The sequence below is a fragment of the Pipistrellus kuhlii genome, unplaced genomic scaffold, assembly GCF_014108245.1.
Source record: "Pipistrellus kuhlii isolate mPipKuh1 unplaced genomic scaffold, mPipKuh1.p scaffold_m20_p_1, whole genome shotgun sequence".
In the NCBI taxonomy this organism is placed as follows: Eukaryota; Metazoa; Chordata; class Mammalia; order Chiroptera; family Vespertilionidae; genus Pipistrellus; species Pipistrellus kuhlii.
In genome coordinates this window covers 72,955,605-72,973,936 of record NW_023425404.1, presented here as the reverse complement: position 1 = coordinate 72,973,936, position 18,332 = coordinate 72,955,605, and the positions used below count along the sequence as shown (strand labels likewise).

The 18,332-nt window shown below is 43.1% G+C and overlaps 1 protein-coding gene across 7 annotated transcripts in view; it reads left to right on the top strand.

Moving 5' to 3' along the window:
* Positions 1–15,520, top strand: part of LOC118726610 (cofilin-2) — a 112,066-nt gene extending 96,546 nt beyond the window's left edge. For 5 of the 7 annotated variants that reach the window (XM_045585352.1, XM_036451584.2, XM_036451648.2 and 2 more), the window contains 3 exons: positions 13,950–14,257; positions 14,379–14,455; positions 14,543–15,520. In XM_045585352.1, coding sequence (XP_045441308.1) covers positions 13,950–14,257; positions 14,379–14,455; positions 14,543–14,655 — 498 coding nt within the window. In that variant the 3' untranslated portion in view covers positions 14,656–15,520. Of the gene's footprint in view, positions 1–12,712; positions 12,872–13,949; positions 14,258–14,378; positions 14,456–14,542 lie in introns of those variants that run through there. The other 2 variants (XM_036451669.2, XM_036451603.2) reach the window with 2 other exon arrangements.
* The last annotated feature ends 2,812 nt before the right edge of the window (positions 15,521–18,332 follow it).

Genomic DNA, 18,332 nt, shown 5'->3' with positions numbered 1-18,332 from the left:
AATTTTAATATACAAATTTTTTTTTAATTAGGTACAGAAAACTAATTCAAAAATAAAAGCTTTGGCCCTAGCTGGTTTGGCTCAGTGGATAGAGCACTGGCCTGTGGACTAAAGGGTCCCAGGTTCAAATCTGGTCAAGCGCACATGCCTGGGTTGCTGGCTCATTCCCCAGGAAGGGATGTGCAGGATGCAGCCAATCAATGATTCTCTCTCATCATTGATGTTACTATCTCTCTCTCCCCTCTCCCTTCTTCTCTGAAATCAATAAAAATATATATATATATTTTTTAAATCGAATCTTTGCTGTAACATGCACAAGGTAAAAAAAAAATACATACTACTAAAACTAGTTATGGCAAATCAGAAAAGAAAATGGAGATTAAAAATGGTGGCAGAGTAAGTGGATGCTGCACACACATGCTCCCAGAAACAATCTGGAATTACAATTAAAATTCAGAAAAATGTCCTGAATAATCAACAGAGGACCCAAAGACCAAAAGTAGAGACCGCAAAGAGACTGATAGGTGAGGCGGAGGTGTGACAGGGCTGGCCAGCTGCCCACAGACAGCAACCGAAGTTCCAGGGAGATATCTCAGCTGAAGGAAGTGACCACTGAGAACTCTGGGGTCTAATCCCCAAGCTGGGCCCCCCAGCAGAGAGCACAATTGAGAGGAGTACCCACATAACATATGGCTGTAAAAAGCAGCAGAAGTGCTGTCTGCCAGAGAACAAAGGCTGGAAAATTTAGGTACCCTCTTAAAGGGCCAACACACAAAATTCCCTGTGGAGCCACCCACCTTGTGCTCCAGCAGAGGGAAGGCAGAGTGGACTGGAACTGTGTGAGCAGAAGCCAAGATTGGGAACTCAGGAGTTAGAGCTCAGAAGGCAGACACCCCCATATTCCTGTGCTGTCATCCCCTAACACTGAGAAGTTCATCTTTCCCACACAGACATTTGCCTTGCCTCAGAGGAAAGACAGTTGACCTACCCTTTTGAAAAACACCTTGCCTTGAGGCCATTTAAGAGACTAAAAATGACAACTAGCCTCTAGGCAGAAGCAAATGCCCCATCCTGTTTTTAAAAACTCTCACCACAACTGAGGACGATTGCCTGGGGGCAATTCAAGTTGGAATCCTATCAATCTGTTAAGCAGAGGTGATCTCTGGAGGCTGTGAGTCTTTGCCTGATCTAATAGTCAGATACAGCAATTGACACTGTCCTCACTAGAGATTGAGAGACATAGAGGATCTACCTAATACATAGTCACAAACCCAAACAGCCAAAATGAGGAGACAAAAAAGAAAGAAAGAAAGAAAGAAAGAAAGAAAGAAAGAAAGAAAGAAAGAAAGAAAGGAAGGAAGGAAGGAAGGAAGGAAGGAAGGAAGGAAGGAAGGAAGAAAGGAAGGAAGGAAGGAAGAGAGAGAGAGAGATATCTTCAGCAGTAGAGATAAATGAAGCAGAGATAAGAAATTTACCTAAAACTGAGTTCAGAGTAATGATGGTAAAGATGCTCAACTGCATGAATAAAGAAATAGTAACTATGAAAAACAACAGCTGGAAATAAAGAATGACAGCACAAATAAAGAACACATTGGAAGGAATACACACCAGATTAGGGGAAGCTGAAGATCAAATCAATAAATTGTAAGACAAGGTTGAAAAAAAATCACTCAATCAAATAATCTACACTAGGGGTGTCGAACTCAATCAGAGAAGGGGCCAAAATCTAAAATCCAGCCTAAATCGTGGGCCGAATGGTTTACTGAACAGTCATAAACTGTCATTGTGATGGAAACGCAGCGGAGTGCAGTGATGACAGCGCGGTGCGGGCCACATTGCAAGGCCTGGCGGGACAGATTTGGCCCGCGGGCCTTGTGTTTGACACATGTGATCTACACTAATAAAAGAGAAACATGCAAATTGACCATCACTCTGCTACACCCACAGCCAATCAGGAGCAAGTATGCAAATTAGTCCAACTAAGATGGTGGCAGCCACAGAGCTGGAGTGAGCAGGAGGCTTGGGTTGCCCCCAACAATGGAGGAAGCCAAGCTTCCCCTGCTCCCCACCCCCACCCCACCCCCACCCCGCTGCCAACCCCCAATGATGGCCAGCCCTGGCCTCCGCTCAAGGCTATAAAGTTTCAATTATAAAAGATAAATAAATCCCAGATACCTGCTTCCAGCCAGCCCTGGCCTCCACTCAAGGCTACAAGGTTTTAATTATAGAAGATAAATAAATCCCAGATACCTGCTTCTAGCTGGCCCTGGCCTCCGCTCAAGGAGGTGCTGGGGGGAAAAAAGGGAGGGGACTGGGAGCCTGGATTGCTGGGAGTGTGGCCAGCCTGAAAACATCCCTCAGCTCCTCACCCAGGCTGGCCACACTCCCATGGGGTGAAGGCCCCCTCAGGGGCTGGCCAGGCACTCCAGTGAGGACCCCCACTCTAAAGGGGGTGTGGCCAGCCTGAAAACAGCCCTCAGCCCCTCACTCTGTCAGAGGGGGTCAGTTGAAGGTGATAAGGGTGGGGGGGGCAATTTGGAGTGAGCAGGCCAGCATGGGGCAGTTGGGGTGAGCAGGCCAGTGGGGAGGAAAGGTTGGGGAGAGCAGGCCAGCAGGGGGACAGTTGGGGTGAGCAAGCCAACAGGGGAGGCAGTTGGGGGCAAGCACACTGGCACAGGGGGAAGTTAGGATTGATCAGGTTGGTGGCGGAGGGCAGTTGAGGGTGAGCAGGCCGGCAGGCAGAGTGGTTAGGGGCAATTAGGCAAGCAGGCAGACAGGTGAGTGGTTAGGAGTCAGTAGTCCTGGATTGCGAGAGGGATATTAGACCTCTGGTTTAGGCCCAATCTCTATAAACTGGCAGTAGGACATCATTCAAGAGGTCCCAGATTGGAGAGAGTGCAGGCTGGACTGAGAGACAACCCCCTCCCCCTGTGCATGAATTTTGTGCTCTGGGCCTCTAGTAAAAATAAAAAAACAATTAAAAAACAGGAGGACAGCTTAAGGGAGCTGTGGGACGATGTGAAACAATATTAAAATAGCAGATGTACCAGAAGAGGCAGCAAGGGAGAAAGGGATAGAGAACATGTTTGCAGAAAAATTCCCTAACCCGGTAAAGAAAAAATCACACAAGGTCAGGAGGCACAGAGAACCCAAACAAGAAGAATCCAAACAGGCCCACAACCAGACACATCATAATTAAAATGCCAAAAAGTAAAGACAAAGAGAGAATATTAAAAGCAGCAAGAAAAAAGCAAACTGTCACCTATGAAGAGTTCCCATAAGGCTGACATCTGATTTCTCACAGAAACTCTAGAGGCCAGAAAGGAAAGGCATGAGACGTACTCAAGGTAATGGAAAGCAAGGCTCTGAGACCAAGATTACTATATCCAGCAAGGCTATCATTCAAAATAGATGGTCAAATAAAGAGCTTCCCAGACAAAAAAAAAAAAAAAAAAAAAAAAAAAAAAAAAAAAAAGGCTAAACGAGTATATTGCCACCAAGCCAGCATTACAAGAAATGCTTAAGGGACTGCTGAAATGAGAAGAAGAAACAGAGAGAGAATTAAATGGCCATACAGAATTAAAATGGCAATAGATAAGTACCTATCAATAATAACCCTAAATGTAAATGGATTAAATGCTCCAATCAAAAGGCATAGGGCAGCTGAATGGGTAGAAAAACATGCCCCAACTATATGCTGTCTACAAGAGATCCACCTCAAAACAAAAGACACACAGAGAATGAAAGTGAAGGGATGACAAAAAATTTTCCATGCAAATGGAAAAGGAAAAGAAAAGCTGGAGTAGCAATACTCATATCTGACAAAATAAACTTCAAAATGAAGGTCATCACAAGAGACAATGAAGGTTACTACATAATACTAAAGGGATCAATCCAACAAGAGGATATAACCCTGGTAAATATATATGCACCCAATATAGGACACCTAAATACATAAAAATACTTCTAGAGGACTAGAGATCAACAATACAGTCATAGTAGGAGATTTTAACAGCCAGCTGACTTCACTGGATAGATCTTCCAGACAAAAACTTAACAAGGAACTGTGACTCCAAAGGACACACTGGATCAGATGAGATTTAATTGACATTTATATAATATTTAACCCCAAAGCTGCAGAATATACATTCTTCTCAAGTGTACATGGATCATTCACAAAAACCACGTTAGGACACAAAACAAATCTCTACAAGTTCAAGAAGATTAAAATCAAGCATCTTCTCAGATCACAATGGAATGAAATTATAAATCAAATACAATAAAAAACACCTAAAAACATTCAAACACTTGAAGGCTAAATACAATGTTATTAAACAATGAATGGTTACTAATGAGATCAAGAAATAAATTTTAAAAAGAAAAGAAAATTGAAGAAATAATCTAACAGTAATGTACAGAAAAAAATGTTTGAGAAATTTAATCATCCTAATGGAATTTCTCATATAAATACTTTCTTGAGGAAAATTCATTTTAGCCCTGGCTAGTTTGGCTCAGTGGCTGGAGTGTTGGCCTGGGGACTGAAGGATTGTTAGTTCAATTCCGGTCAAGGGCACATACCTCAGTTGCAGGCTCAATCCCCAACCACAGTCTGGGCACGTGCGGGAGGCAACCAGTCAATGTGTTTCTCTCATTTCAATGTTTCTCTCTGTGTGTGTCTCTTCCCACCCCTTCCATTCATTCTAAAAATCAATGAAGAACCGAAAACCAGTTTGGCTCAGTGGTAGAGCGTCGGTCTGCAGACTGAAAGGTCCCGGGTTTGATTCCGGTCAAGGGCATGTACGTTGGTTGCGGGCACATCCCCAGTGGGGGGTGTGCAGGAGGCAGCTGGTCGATGTTTCTCTCTTATCGATGTTTCTAGCTCTCTATCTCTCTCCCTTCCTCTCTGTAAAAAATCAATAAAATATGTTTTAAAAAATAAATAAAATAAAAATCAATGAAGAAAAAAATATCTGCCGAAACCGGTTTGGCTCAGTGGATAGAGCATCGGCCTTTGGACTGAAAGGTCCTGGGTTCGATTCAGGTCAAGGGCAAGTACATTGGTTGTGGGCACATCCCCAGTAGGGATGGTGCAGGAGGCAGCTGATCAATGATTCTCTGTCATCGATGTTTCTAACACTTTATCCCTCTCTCTTCCTCTCTGTAAAAAATAAAAATAAAATAAAATAAAAGAATACCCCTCAGCATTAATATATATATATATTTATTTTATTTTATTTTATTATATATATATTTATGATTTTTTTAAAAAATAAGAACTCAATACTAAATGAATGAATAAATAAGTTTCTATTGATATATTTACTAAAAAATTAATTTTTAGATGCATAAGTATTCCAGCTGTGAAATACAAGAAAAAATCCTTTCTTGTTATCAGTTTAATTCATAATTTTAGAATGTGGTTGCTGGCATACCTATAATGGTATTTAAAAACAAATCTGAGCCGGAACTGGTTTGGCTCAGTGGAGAGAGCGTCACCCTGCGGACTAAAAGGTCCCAGGTTCGATTCCAGTCAAGGGCATGTAACTAGGTTGTGGGCACATCCCTAGTAGGAGGTGTGCAGGAGGCAGTTGATCGATGTTTCTCTCTCATCGATGTTACTAACTCTCTATCTCTCTCCCTTCCTCTCTGTAAAAAATCAATAAAATATATATATTTTTTAAAAAGATAAAAACAAATCTGAGAAGAATAATCTTTTCAATAAACAATACTGGGACATTGGCTATCCACATGTGAAAGAATGAAGTTGGGCCAAAACCGGTTTGGCTCAGTGGATAGAGCGTTGGCCTGCAGACTGAAGGGTCCCAGGTTCGATTCCGGTCAAGGGCATGTACCTTGGTTGCGGGCACATCCCCAATAGGGAGTGTGCAGGAGGCAGCTGATCGATGTTTCTCTTTCATTGATGTTTCTAACTCTCTATCCCTCTCTTTTCCTCTCTGTAAAAAATCAATAAAAATATATATTTTTAAAAAAAGAAAAAAAGAATGAAGCTGGAGCCCTATCTCACCATACTAAAAAAAAGACTCAAAATAGATCATAGACCTAAATAAAAAACTGGGACTCTTACAAAAAAACAAGAGAGAAAATCTTTATAAACATAGATTAGGCAATGGTTTCTTAGATATTATACCAAAAGCACAAGCAACAAAATAAAAACTAGATAAACTAGACTTCATCAAAATTTCCAAGTTTTCTATATCAAAGAGCAAACAAAGGATTTCCACATTAAATAAATTACCAGGAAGTTGCTTTTCTCAGATGCTGTTTTTGTATATGGTTTGTATAATTTAGGTAACCAGTTGCTACTTATTATCATGATTGAATTAATATCACAAGTAACTAATAGTGGATCTGATAAATGTGTCTGTCAGCTAATAATCTAAAACAGGCATTTATATATGTAGAATTTGAAACTGTTTAAACTACATTTCACTATTTACTACATGTCACTGTTACTATCCTCTAGTTTATTGCTCACATGACATAGACTGCTAAATTCCTTCATTGTGAGGTCATATTCCTAAATTAAAAAGAATTAGAGATGAGACATGTAAAACCCAAAATGAGTTTTGTGGCTCAGAGAGTGAGTCACAGAATTAAACTTCAACACATCTCCCATTACATTTCTTTTTATTAGAAAGGTCTTCTATAATTATTACTAGAGGCCTGGTGCATGAGATTCATGCGGGGGGAGGGGGGAAGAGAGGGGGCGCGCGCACGGTCCCTCAGCCTAGCCTGAACCCTCTCCAATTTGGGATGTCCCTCTCACAATCCAGGACTGCTGGCTCCCAAATGCTCACCTGCCTGCCTGCCTGATTGCCCCTAACCACTTCTGCCTGCCAGCCTGATCATCCCCTAACCACTCCCCTGCCAACCTCATTGATACCTAACTACTTCTTTGCCAGCCCGATTGCCCCCAACTGCTCTTGCCTGCTGGCCCAATTTCCCTTAACTGCCCTCCCCTGCAGGCCTGGTCCCCCCCCAACTGCCCTCCCCTGCTGGCCTGATTGCCCACAACTAACCTCCCCTGCTGGCCGTCTTGTGGTGGCCATCTTGTGTCCACATGGGGGTGGCCATCTTTGACCACATGGGAGCAGCCATCTTGTGTGTTGGAGTGATGGTCAATTTGCATATTACCTTTTTATTATATAGGATTATTCTAGAGAGAGAAGAATGCTGAGAGAGAAACGCTGATTTATTGTTGCACCCATTTATGCATTCATTGGTTGCTTCTTGTACATGCCCTGGCTGGGGATCTTACCTGAAAGCATAGGGAGGACATTCTAACCAAGGGAGCTACCCAGCCAGGGCCCATTGCATTTATTTCCTAGTTATAAGCTCAAACTTGAATTTAGAAAAGTACGTGGCGTGACTCCTTAGCAGTCTTTTAGCTCAGGCATGGGGTAGGAAGGATGTGTCAGAATAAAGGAGACATGTGGGTAGAAAGGTACATTTTGAAGCTGTGAGTGTCTTCATGCTTACATGTGTCTTTGTCAGGAAGTGGCTGTGGGAGCTGAGAGTGATGTGTCTTGACAAGGAGTGGGGCTCAAACAGAATTTTTCTGCAGAGCCTTCCAAATGTATTGTTTTAGATAGCACTTGGAAAATGATCCTGAACTTTCACAGGCCACAGAACTCCATCAAGATCATTTCTTGGGAGAATATGCATTAGGAGGTATTCACTTTTCCAATTTCCTAAGGACTCTTGAGTAAATTCACTTTAGCTGAGTCTCACAAATCAATACAATGAGGCTTGGGAGGCCACATGACTGCTGCCTGTAAGAGGAAAATCATGCTCTCACTTCACTCACTCTGCACTGGGGGTAACAACAGCCTTTGGGTTCCTATCCCTGTGCCGGAAGCTTTACATACACCATCACACTTGATCCTCACCCTGATCCCAAGAGGGAGAAGGTGTACATGAGGAAAAACCCTTAGAGCAGTTAAGTAAATGACACTACTGTGTAAGAGCTGAAATTCCATTCAGATCCAGCCTTTCTCTCTCTCTCTCTCTCTCTCTCTCTCTCTCTCTCTCTCTCTCTCTCTCTCTCTCTCTCTCTCTTTTGTTTAATATATTTTATTTATTTTTTACAGAGAGGAAAGGAGAGAGATAGAGAGATAGAAACGTCGATGAGAGAGAAACATTGATCAGCTACTGTGGATGTGCCCGAAACCAAGGTACATGCCCTTGACCGGAATCGAACCTGGGACCTTTCAGTCTGCAGACTGAGCTCTACCACTGAGCCAAGCCGGTTTCGGCTCTCTCTTTTTTAAATTGTTTTCAGAATGGAAAGGAGAGGGAGAGAGAGAGAGAGAAACATCAGTGATGAGAGAGAATCAGCTGCCTCCTGCACGCCCTCACTGGAGAGCAACCCAGGCATATGCTCTGACCCCTCCCGGGAATCGAACTGTGACTCCCTGGTTCATAGGTCCACGCTCAGCCACTGAGCCATGCAGCCAGGCTAGATCCATCCTCTTCGAGGTTACTCTCATTTGGTTCCTCATGGTTGTTTCTTTCTGCCATCCCTGTGTCCAGCAAAGAGAAAATTAGAGCTTAGATGTATGTTCTAGTACTGGATTGTTCAGGACCATAACTGTTAATTGTTTGTTTGAGCTTGAAATTGCTAAAGAGAACATATGTGGTGTGGTAGAAAATATAATGGCCCCAAAAGATGTCCCTATCCTAAACCTCAGAATCCAGAACATAGTGATTAATATAATGATATTGAGATGGGAGATTTAGAATTACCCAGGGGTCCCAACTAATCCCAGTAATCCTTAGAAGTGGAGGAGGGAGGCCGCAGAGAGTCAGAGACATGATGACGAAAGCAGATGAGAGTGGTGCCGTTGCTGTCTGGGAGCCACAAACCAAGGTACGTGGCAGCCTCCGAGCTGGAAAAGGTGAGAAAACATATTCTCCTCTGCAGTCTCCAAAAGCAATCAAGTGCTGCCAATAGCCTTGATTTTAGCCCCATAAGAATCATTCTGGCCTCCAAATTTGCAAGGCAATAAGTCTGCATTGTTTTTAAGCCACTAAATTTGTGGTGATTCGTTACAGCAGCCACAGGAAACTAATATAGGTATTTAACATTTTTTTTAAAATTGATTTTCCACAGAGAGGAAGGAAGAGAGATAGAGAGCTAGAAACATCGATGAGAAACATCAATCAGCTACCTCCTGCACACCCCCTGCCGGGGATGTGCCCGCAACCAATGTACGTGTCCTTGATCAGAATTGAACCTGGGACCTTTCAGTCCGCAGACCGATGCTCTATCCATTGAGCCAAACCGGTTTCGGCGGTATTTAACATTTAGATCCTTCCACAACACAGGGCCAAAATTCATGCAGCAATGCCTGATAATGCTGTCCCTTTACCACGTAAGCGGTGGTAGGTGTTATAAATAACAGGTATGAAGAGAAGGAATTGCTACTGACCCAGGGTTCTAAGGGCCAGCCTCACAAGACACTTAGAAAGACCTCACCGTCCTCAAGAGCTTCCTTTTTGTTCTCTTAATGGCACTGAAGCATCTTACGTTCATTACTACACCATTTATTGGGCACTCACTATGTTCCAGGTTCCAGAAATTCAAAGATGAATAGAACTCAGATTCATAAGGAGCTCGCAGTCTAGTAGGGCGGCAGAACACATAAACAAGTCATTTCAAGGTATCAAAGATATCTGCAAAGAGCAATGGTAAGATATGTACACATATACTACCTTAATAAAAAGATGGAAAAAAAATATCTGCAAAGACAAAAATATCTTCAGGAAAAGAATCTAGAGCATGGGCAATGAGCTCTGCTTAGGGAAGGTAAAGGAGCAGGGAGGTTTGGAGAGGAGCTGATGTCACAACTGGGGGTGTCTAACACCTTTGGTGGGAGAGGTTCCGACACCGAATCTAGGTGACCTTAGATCTACCTTCTGTGAGGGCTGTGGCCTCTGTGGGATCTCTTTGCTGCATATTTAATACATTTTATTTTTTTATTTTTTATTGAATTTTTACAGAGAGGAAGGGAGAGAGATAGAGAGCTAGAAACATCCATGAGAGGGAAACATCGACCAGCTGCCTCCTGCACACTCCCCACTGGGTATGTGCCCGCAACCAACGTACATGCCCTTGACCGGAATTGAACCTGGGACCTTTTAGTCCACAGACCGACGCTCTATCCACTGAACCAAACCAGTTTCGGCTTTGCTGCATATTTAAAGGCTGAGAAGAGAGGGGATCCCTGAGAGGAAGAGTATAGGAAGGAGAATTGCTGATACCCACACATAGCAGATGTTGGGAGCCCTGGAGAAACCTTCTCCATGATTCCATGGAATTTCAAAGCGTGGCTCAGTGGTTGAGCATCCACCTAAGAATCAGGAAGTTGGGGTTTGATTCCCCGTCAGCATACATGCTCAGGTTGCGGGTGCAGGAGGCAGCTGATCAACGGTTCTCTCATCATTGATGTTTCTACCTCTGCCTCTCCTTTCCTCTCTGAAATCAATAAGAGTATATTTTTTAAAAGAGATAAAGTGAAAGGTTTCATAAACTATAATGTTCCAGCTATATGTTAAAGTATTGTCTACTTGCTTGGGATTCATGCTTAGATATTGGGAAATTTCTTCTCAATTTTTTTTTAATCTCTAAACCAAGTCATTCTTCCCATTAAGAAAATAAACACAACAATGGACATAAAAACCAGATCTATGTTTGCTGGGCAACCTCCATTTAAAATATGTTAAATTTTGCTGAAACCAGCTTGGCTCAGTGGATAGAGCATCAGCCTTCGAACTGAAAGGTCCTAGGTTCGATTCCAGTCAGGGGCATGTACCTTGGTTGTGGGCACATCCCCAGTGGGTGGGGTGCAGGAGGCAGCTGATCAATGTTTCTCTCTCATCGATGGTTTTAACTCTCTATCCCTCTCTTCCTCTCAGTAAAAAATCAATAAAATATATATATTTTAAAAATAAATACATACATACATACATGCATAAAAATAAAATATGTTGAATTTTGGATACAAGAATTTATCATTTTGTATAGACTAGGACATAACACCTTTTCATGATTTTCCATCCCTAAACTTACTTAATCCTGAGAAGGTATATCCACTCTTTCCTGAGAAACTGAACTTCAAAGCTGGAGAGTATTTTAAAGATCATTTCATCAGAACTTGTTTTACACATAGAGCAACTAAGGTCTGCAGGGATGGAAAGCCGGGGAAGTTAGAGATGGGCCCTGCCAACATTAATACCCACATCTCTCCAAATCCCTGCCCCCAAATACACTGCCCTTCTGGCTTAGCTTCCTTCAAAGTTTATCTGGACTTACTATTCTGTTCCCAACATGTTCAGGCAATAAAAATTCTACCTTCTTAGTGCAAGTCTTTTTTTCACAAAATCAGTTTCACTACTGATCAGAGTTTTAAACTCATTTTGCCAATTTACTGTGGGGATCTGCCCTGAATGCAGGGGGTCCTATATGCCTGAATGCAGGCATGGGTGTAGAACACAGGTCTCATATTGCCCCCCTTTTCCATTAACCTAAGTGGAAAATTACTACCACCTCTAGGAATGCTGCTAACTGCAGATGTCTTTGCTTTAGGGTAAAACAATTGATAGGAGCCTGCTGACACACAAGGCGCTGTAAAAGGAGTTGTGAAAGGTCAGGTGGTTGTAAAAGGTCAGGTGCTGAAGGAACTTATCTGTACAGGAACTCATCATGTTAGCAGAAACGGCCACCTGTATGATTGCCTGAAATAAATATTTCCTCCTTCAGAATTGTACTTAAAGGTTGGAAAAATAAAATTCGGGGCTGCAGACTTCAGTCTCAGTCCTCCCGACCCCATCTTTTCTTGTCTTTCTTTTTTCTCATCCTCACCCCCTCAATCAGGTACTGTTCGTTGCCGGAAGGTTCCGGCAATTTACAGATGAAGTAAAGTAAAAAATTGTAAGTGTTAAGGAGAAAGGTAGGATAAATCAGCCCAAGTAATTAAATACCTAATTGAAGTGTTTCATTTATAACGTTTTCATGAGTTCCTTTAAATACTTATGAACATTTTCCTCAAAGTATTTTTCTATGACAAATGGCATCCTTGTAAACAGGAAAAGGTTAGTTAGAGAAGGGCCTTGGCTCCGTTGTGCCAGCCAGGAGGGGGTGACGCCCGGCCCGAAGAGGGGATCTGCTCGCCGCTGTGCGGGCTGGGCTTGCAGGGAAGAGCCCACTCCGCCCCTATGAGGCCTAACACACAAAGGGTGTCCCCGTGGGATGTTACTGCCCACGTTCCCCCTATTATCTCAGCCACGGGCTTCAGACGGTGATTTTCCACCTGTTTTTCCTTTTGTTTTTCCCGGAGTGACCCAGCCCACTGGGTGACCAACCCCTAGGGGGTTTCCCTCCCGTCCCTGGAGGACGGAGAGCGGACGGTTCGCCCCAGCGCGCACGGGGGCTTTCCACAGTGACTCAGGGGGTGGAGTCCAGCCCCTCCGCCCAGGGAAACCGCCGGGGCACCGGGGGCACCTCGGGGGCCCCGCCTCACACGCTCCGCGCCCGGAGGCCGCGCGGGACGCCCCTCGGGAGCTGCTCGCCGGGGCGGGGGTGGGCGGGGCCGGGCGGAGGCGGGAGGCGGGCGCGGCCGGCGGCGGCGCGCGCCGGGTCAGGTCGAGGACGCGGGCGGGGCGGAGGCGGAAGGGCCGCCGGGCGCCCACGTGACCGCCGCCCGCAGCCCCCCAGCCGCCGCCGCCTCCCGGGCTGCAGCTCCCGGCGTGCCCCGCACTCGCCGCTCCCGCCCCTCCGCCTCCTCCTCTGCCTCCGCCTCCGCCCTCAGCCGCCGAGCCCAGCCGCGCAGCCACAGCCGCGGGCACTATGGTGAGGCGGGCGCGCCGGCCCGGGGCTGGCCGGCCCGGGGACCCGGGGGCCGGGGCCGGGGCCGGGCGCGGCGAGCCTGGGAGGGAGCCCGCCATTTTAACCTGATTTGGGCCTCCAGGGTGGGCGCTCCTGCGCGGCGCCCCGCGGCTGGGTCTCCGCCGGCCGGCCTTCCCGCCGCGGGGCCGGGCCCAGCCGCTCCTCGGATTCCTGGGGGCGGGAGGGCCGGGGCGGGGGGCCTGTGCCGGCGGCGGGGGGCGGCGGCGCGGCCCCGGGAGCGGTGACGGCGCGGGCGAGGCTGCGGAGCCGCCGGGGCGCCGCCTTTGCCCTTCGCCGCCCAGCTCCACCGAACACGCGCGGCTCTAAAATTGGTCCGGGCTCCGGGGCCTTGCCGGAGGGAGGCTTTGGGTGCGGGGCCGGGCGGCCTGCGGGGAGAACGCTTTCGGGGAGCGCAGGGCGGTGGGGAACGGCTCCCTAACGCGCTCTCCCGGGGGGAAAGCCCGTGCGCCGGGCCCGTTAGCGCGGAGCCTGCGTTCGCGCCGGAGGCGGTGATGTGGACGCCGTGGGCGGTTTGGGGCTCACACTGATTCTCTTTCCTTATGAGGAAGCGGCACTGGCTAGATGACTTTTAAGAAAAAAAAAATAGTAGGAGCATTAACTGAAATCCAAGTGGTATTTTTTTTTTAAGGCCCGCAGAGTTGACACAATACAGAAGGTATTTTTGCCGCTGCTCCCGAAGCTCTGACATCACCCAGTGAAAGAGGAAACATGTCAGGGATGGGACAGCTTGTATTTGTCCCTTTCCATCGGCCTCCCGTTTGCTTCAACCAGCAAGCCGCCTTTAAAAGGATGGATGGGGCAGGATGAGTTAGAATCCTTAGACGCATAATATGCTGGCACTTAAAATGTGGCAAATCCGGATTGGACTGCTTGCACGGGAAGGTGCAATTTTTGCTGTCCAGACTAAAGTGAATCCTCTCCAGGCAAATAGTAATTTTGGTTAAACCAAAATACTTAGTTCTGATTTACTGTTTGTTCTCTCTCTCTCTCTTTTTTTTTTTTTTTTTTTTTTTTTTTTTAGGCTTCTGGAGTTACAGTGAATGATGAAGTCATCAAAGTTTTTAATGATATGAAAGTAAGAAAATCTTCTACACAAGAAGAGATCAAAAAAAGAAAGAAAGCAGTTCTCTTCTGTCTAAGCGATGACAAAAGACAAATAATTGTAGAGGAAGCAAAGCAGATCTTGGTGGGTGACATTGGTGATACTGTAGAGGACCCCTACACATCTTTTGTGAAGTTGCTACCTCTGAATGATTGCCGATATGCTTTATACGATGCCACATACGAAACAAAAGAGTCTAAGAAAGAAGACCTAGTATTTATATTCTGGTGTGTAAAAACAAAAGAAAAAAGTACTTTTAAAATGCAAGGATTGTTATTAACATAGTCAGTTTTGCCTTTTGTTTTTCTTTTAAGTGATATTCAGCAATTATTTTTTTTCCTTCTGTAGGGCTCCTGAAAGTGCACCTTTAAAAAGCAAGATGATTTATGCTAGCTCTAAAGATGCCATTAAGAAGAAATTTACAGGTACAAACATGGAATATTTTGTGCAGAGGAATTACTCTTTCTTAATTATAATAAGGTCATGAGTCACGTTTTTTCTTTTCTTTTTAGGTATTAAACATGAGTGGCAAGTAAATGGCTTGGATGACATAAAGGACCGTTCAACCCTTGGAGAGAAATTGGGAGGCAATGTAGTCGTTTCACTTGAAGGAAAACCCTTATAAAATGACAGTCAAGTGCCATGTGGATCATAAGGAGCTTCCATTTCTCCAGCTCAGTCCATTGGAATAGTGTTAGGTTTTTGTTTCCGTTTTTCCTCTTCCCACTGGGTCCTTCCATCACAATGGATGAAGGAAATATCATTCATGTAAGCAGCCTATCAGTGATTGCCATTAGACTGTTCAGTGCTGTTCCTTTGATGTAGAACCCAAGGAATGCCTTCCCATGAAATTATAGCCAAAACAGCTGGGGACATGCCTCCCTTGCAGCAAGCACTACACTGAATGTGATTGTCAATGTGAATAGCTTAGAGTACTGCAAAGGGTAAGCTAATTGAATGCCTTGAAAGTATTATCCACTGGTCAGATGGTAAACTTTATTCAGTATTATTTATAGTTGCATTTGATTGCAGTTCTGTGAGGCTTCAGCATTCATACACCTCACCTGCCTTGGCAAGCCTGTTTTTGTGACATGGCAGCACAGATATAACACTATGCATCGAAAGCACTTTTTTTTTTTTTTTTTTGTATTGAGTTTAACTTCCCACCTTCAAAAGGAATGCCAATAAGTTGTGTTAACTGTGTCATCAATTTACCCTAGTAAGTCAGTGTTCATTCCTGTTACCTGCGTATCTTCTTAAAAGAAGTAGCTGATATTAATGCCTTTTTATTTTCCATTGAGTGTACACTACTGAATAAGTGTAGGTAGGAGTTTTATGTTTACCATGTAAGTCTTGCAACACTAAAGATACTTTATCAGTCATGATGGCAATTTCTGTATAAAAGAGCCTTAAATGGAACGTTGTTTTTGAGATCAAACTCCCTACCCTCACAAAAATGGCCACTTTGCAATAAAAATTGTGGCATGTTACGGGAACGTTGCCTTGTTTTCCTTGGACATTTTGCAAATGTTATGTGAAGCAAACAGCTATTATTAATCTCGGCATTGGTCATTTAAGAATTTTTTTCTTACGACATTCATGCATGGTATTTTCCAGTTTTGTTGGGTTTATTTGGTTTAAAAAAATATCCTAAAGCCAACTAATATAAAATACAGAGGGATACTTTATAAGCATTCGTTTATTTCTTTATTCATATGGAGATCAATTTTTTTTTCTTTTTTTTTTTCTTTTGCACTTTGACATAAATACTCTCCAATACCTGATTTGTTTTTTGGATAAATTAGGATAGTTATTTTTAATTCACGTTTACATTTTAAGTAGTTATGTAGTAAAAACAGGAAGCTCTTATAATAAAAATAATTTGTAAAATGTCCACAAGTTTAGTAATACTTCCCATATTTAAGGACTTTAATTTTAGCTGCTATTTCTTAATATATTTTACAAATTGGGGAAAAAAAGAATTGATGTAGCAGTTTTAAACATTAGGAGTGGGGTTTGGCTGTGGTCCAGACTGCTCTCCTTATAGAGAATTTGATCTGCTCAGTGTGAGCAGTTTGCTGTTAGCCAGAGCTATTTATGGCATACACATGCTTTTGTATCTTGTCATAGTTATCCACAAATGGCAAAACTGGACTGGATTCTACTGGTATGCAAACAGGCATGCTAGTAAGCAGTCAGTGGTGGCTTCATAGCTCTGAAGAATGCTCTTATCACAAAACAGGAAATGAAAAAAAACTCCCTTTTTTAAGGTGTAGAAGTAAATTGAATATATTAATTAGATATTTTTCCGCACTTTCAAAAGATTTTTTTAGTTGGAAACAAAAGTTAAATATGTGGGCTTCCATTTAAAATTATATGAATGGCTTGGGATCTCATGCACTGAGCAGTTTTATTTCAGGCTTCCAGTTGTCCCTTGAATTACCCTGAACATTCTGATAGCTTTCTGTTAAGGCCAAACTCTAAAGCAGGAAGATACTGACATATACAAAACCATATGTGTATCTGATACTTGTACCATGGAATTTTCCTCATTTTTCTAAGAAATAAGGAACTTTATTTAAGTTACATAATATTTTTTGTTTTTTTTATAGCTGATTTCTCAATTTTCATATGTGCCTCTTTAATTATATAATTTCAGAGATTAAATATTGCTTTAACTGTGGTACTTTGATTTGTTAGATTGACAGAACTGATTTTACTATTAAGTTCGTCTTTGAAATACATCTTTGTGCATAAAGCCAAAAATATTGATAAAATTAATGATTCACATGTTACTTGAGACTAATTTGGCATTTAATATGATCATTTTATTTTACAATCATTTACAATGAAACAATGTTCCAGTTAGCTTTAAAAGGTATACGGTGCTAATTAGTAAAATATTGAGGATAATATTTTACTGCTAGCTTGCAAAATTATAAGTGTTAAAAAATAAAATATATGAAAATATATAAAGCTGTTGAGATGTGTTTACTTATACTTCAGAACATTAAAATTTTTAAAACTAATATTGTAATAGAGAGGCACCATTATCTTGAGCCTTTTTTAAGATTTTAGTCGATTATATTTTCTCATTTAAAGGTAATGATTTTCTTTGAAAACAGTGTTGTAGCAATTAATTTTAATATTGTCAGACAAATGGGAACAGTTGGCATGTGTCCCAAACTGGCTATCAGCTGTTGTTTTCCATCATTATGTAATGTGGCCAGCATCGTGTATTTAATGTACCTTTTTAGATTGGAAGAAAAGCCTTTTGTTTAGTTGGGAGTTCCTCTGATACAGGCCCTTGGTAGCAACTAATTTATGGAATCTGGCAAATGAGCTTTGGGAGAAAATTGTTTTGAAAGTGTTTCCTTGTTATGGAATAATCTCAGCAGTGGTAAATCGTAGAGGAGTTGGGAACACCTTTCATTACATTTGCCACTGAAAAAATAATCTAGTTCTGCCTTTTATAGGTCCTGTTTTTGCTTGCAAATTTAATACTTTGAGATCCAAAACATGATTATTCAGTTTTTAATGGATATTAAAGCTACTAGAGAAATGCAGGCAGGCTCCAGTGATTATTGCTTTTCAGACAGCATGAATCTATAGATAATCTGTTTTGTTTTAACCAATAGGAAGTCTGAGGCTTTTCTTTTGCTCTTAAGTATTGAAGTAATTGCTTTCTTTCCATGTAGAATTTGGAGTCATTCCTCCACTTCAGTTTCCTGTCACAATGCATTTAGGCAAATTAATCTCTTTGAGCCTCAGTTTCTTCCTATTATGAGAATGGGACCATCTGTCTACCATACCTGGTTGCTGAGGATTAAATCTGGAAAAGCCCTTTACAAACAGGAAAGGGCTGTGAGGATGTAATAATTTATCCATTCTAAATGAGCACAGTTAAGTAGATTAAAGAACATGTTAAAGCCCTGACCGGTTTGGCTCAGCGGATAGAACGTTGGCCTTCCGACTGAAGGGTCCCAGGTTCGATTCCCGTCAAGGGCATGTACCTTGGTTGCGGGCACATCCCCAGTAGGGGGTGTGCAGGAGGCAGCTGGTCGATGTTTCTCTCTTTATCGATGTTTCTGACCCTATCCCTCTCCCTTCCTCTCTGTAAAAGATCAATAAAACATTTTTTTTAATGTTAAAAATAAGTATTACAGCCTTAGCCGGTTGGCTTAGTGGATAAAGTGTCAGTCTAAGGACTGAAGGGTCCCGGGTTCAGTTTGGGTCAAGGGCACGTACTTCTGTTGTAGGCTCGATGCCCAACCCTGGTTGAGGTGCCTGTGGAAGGCAACC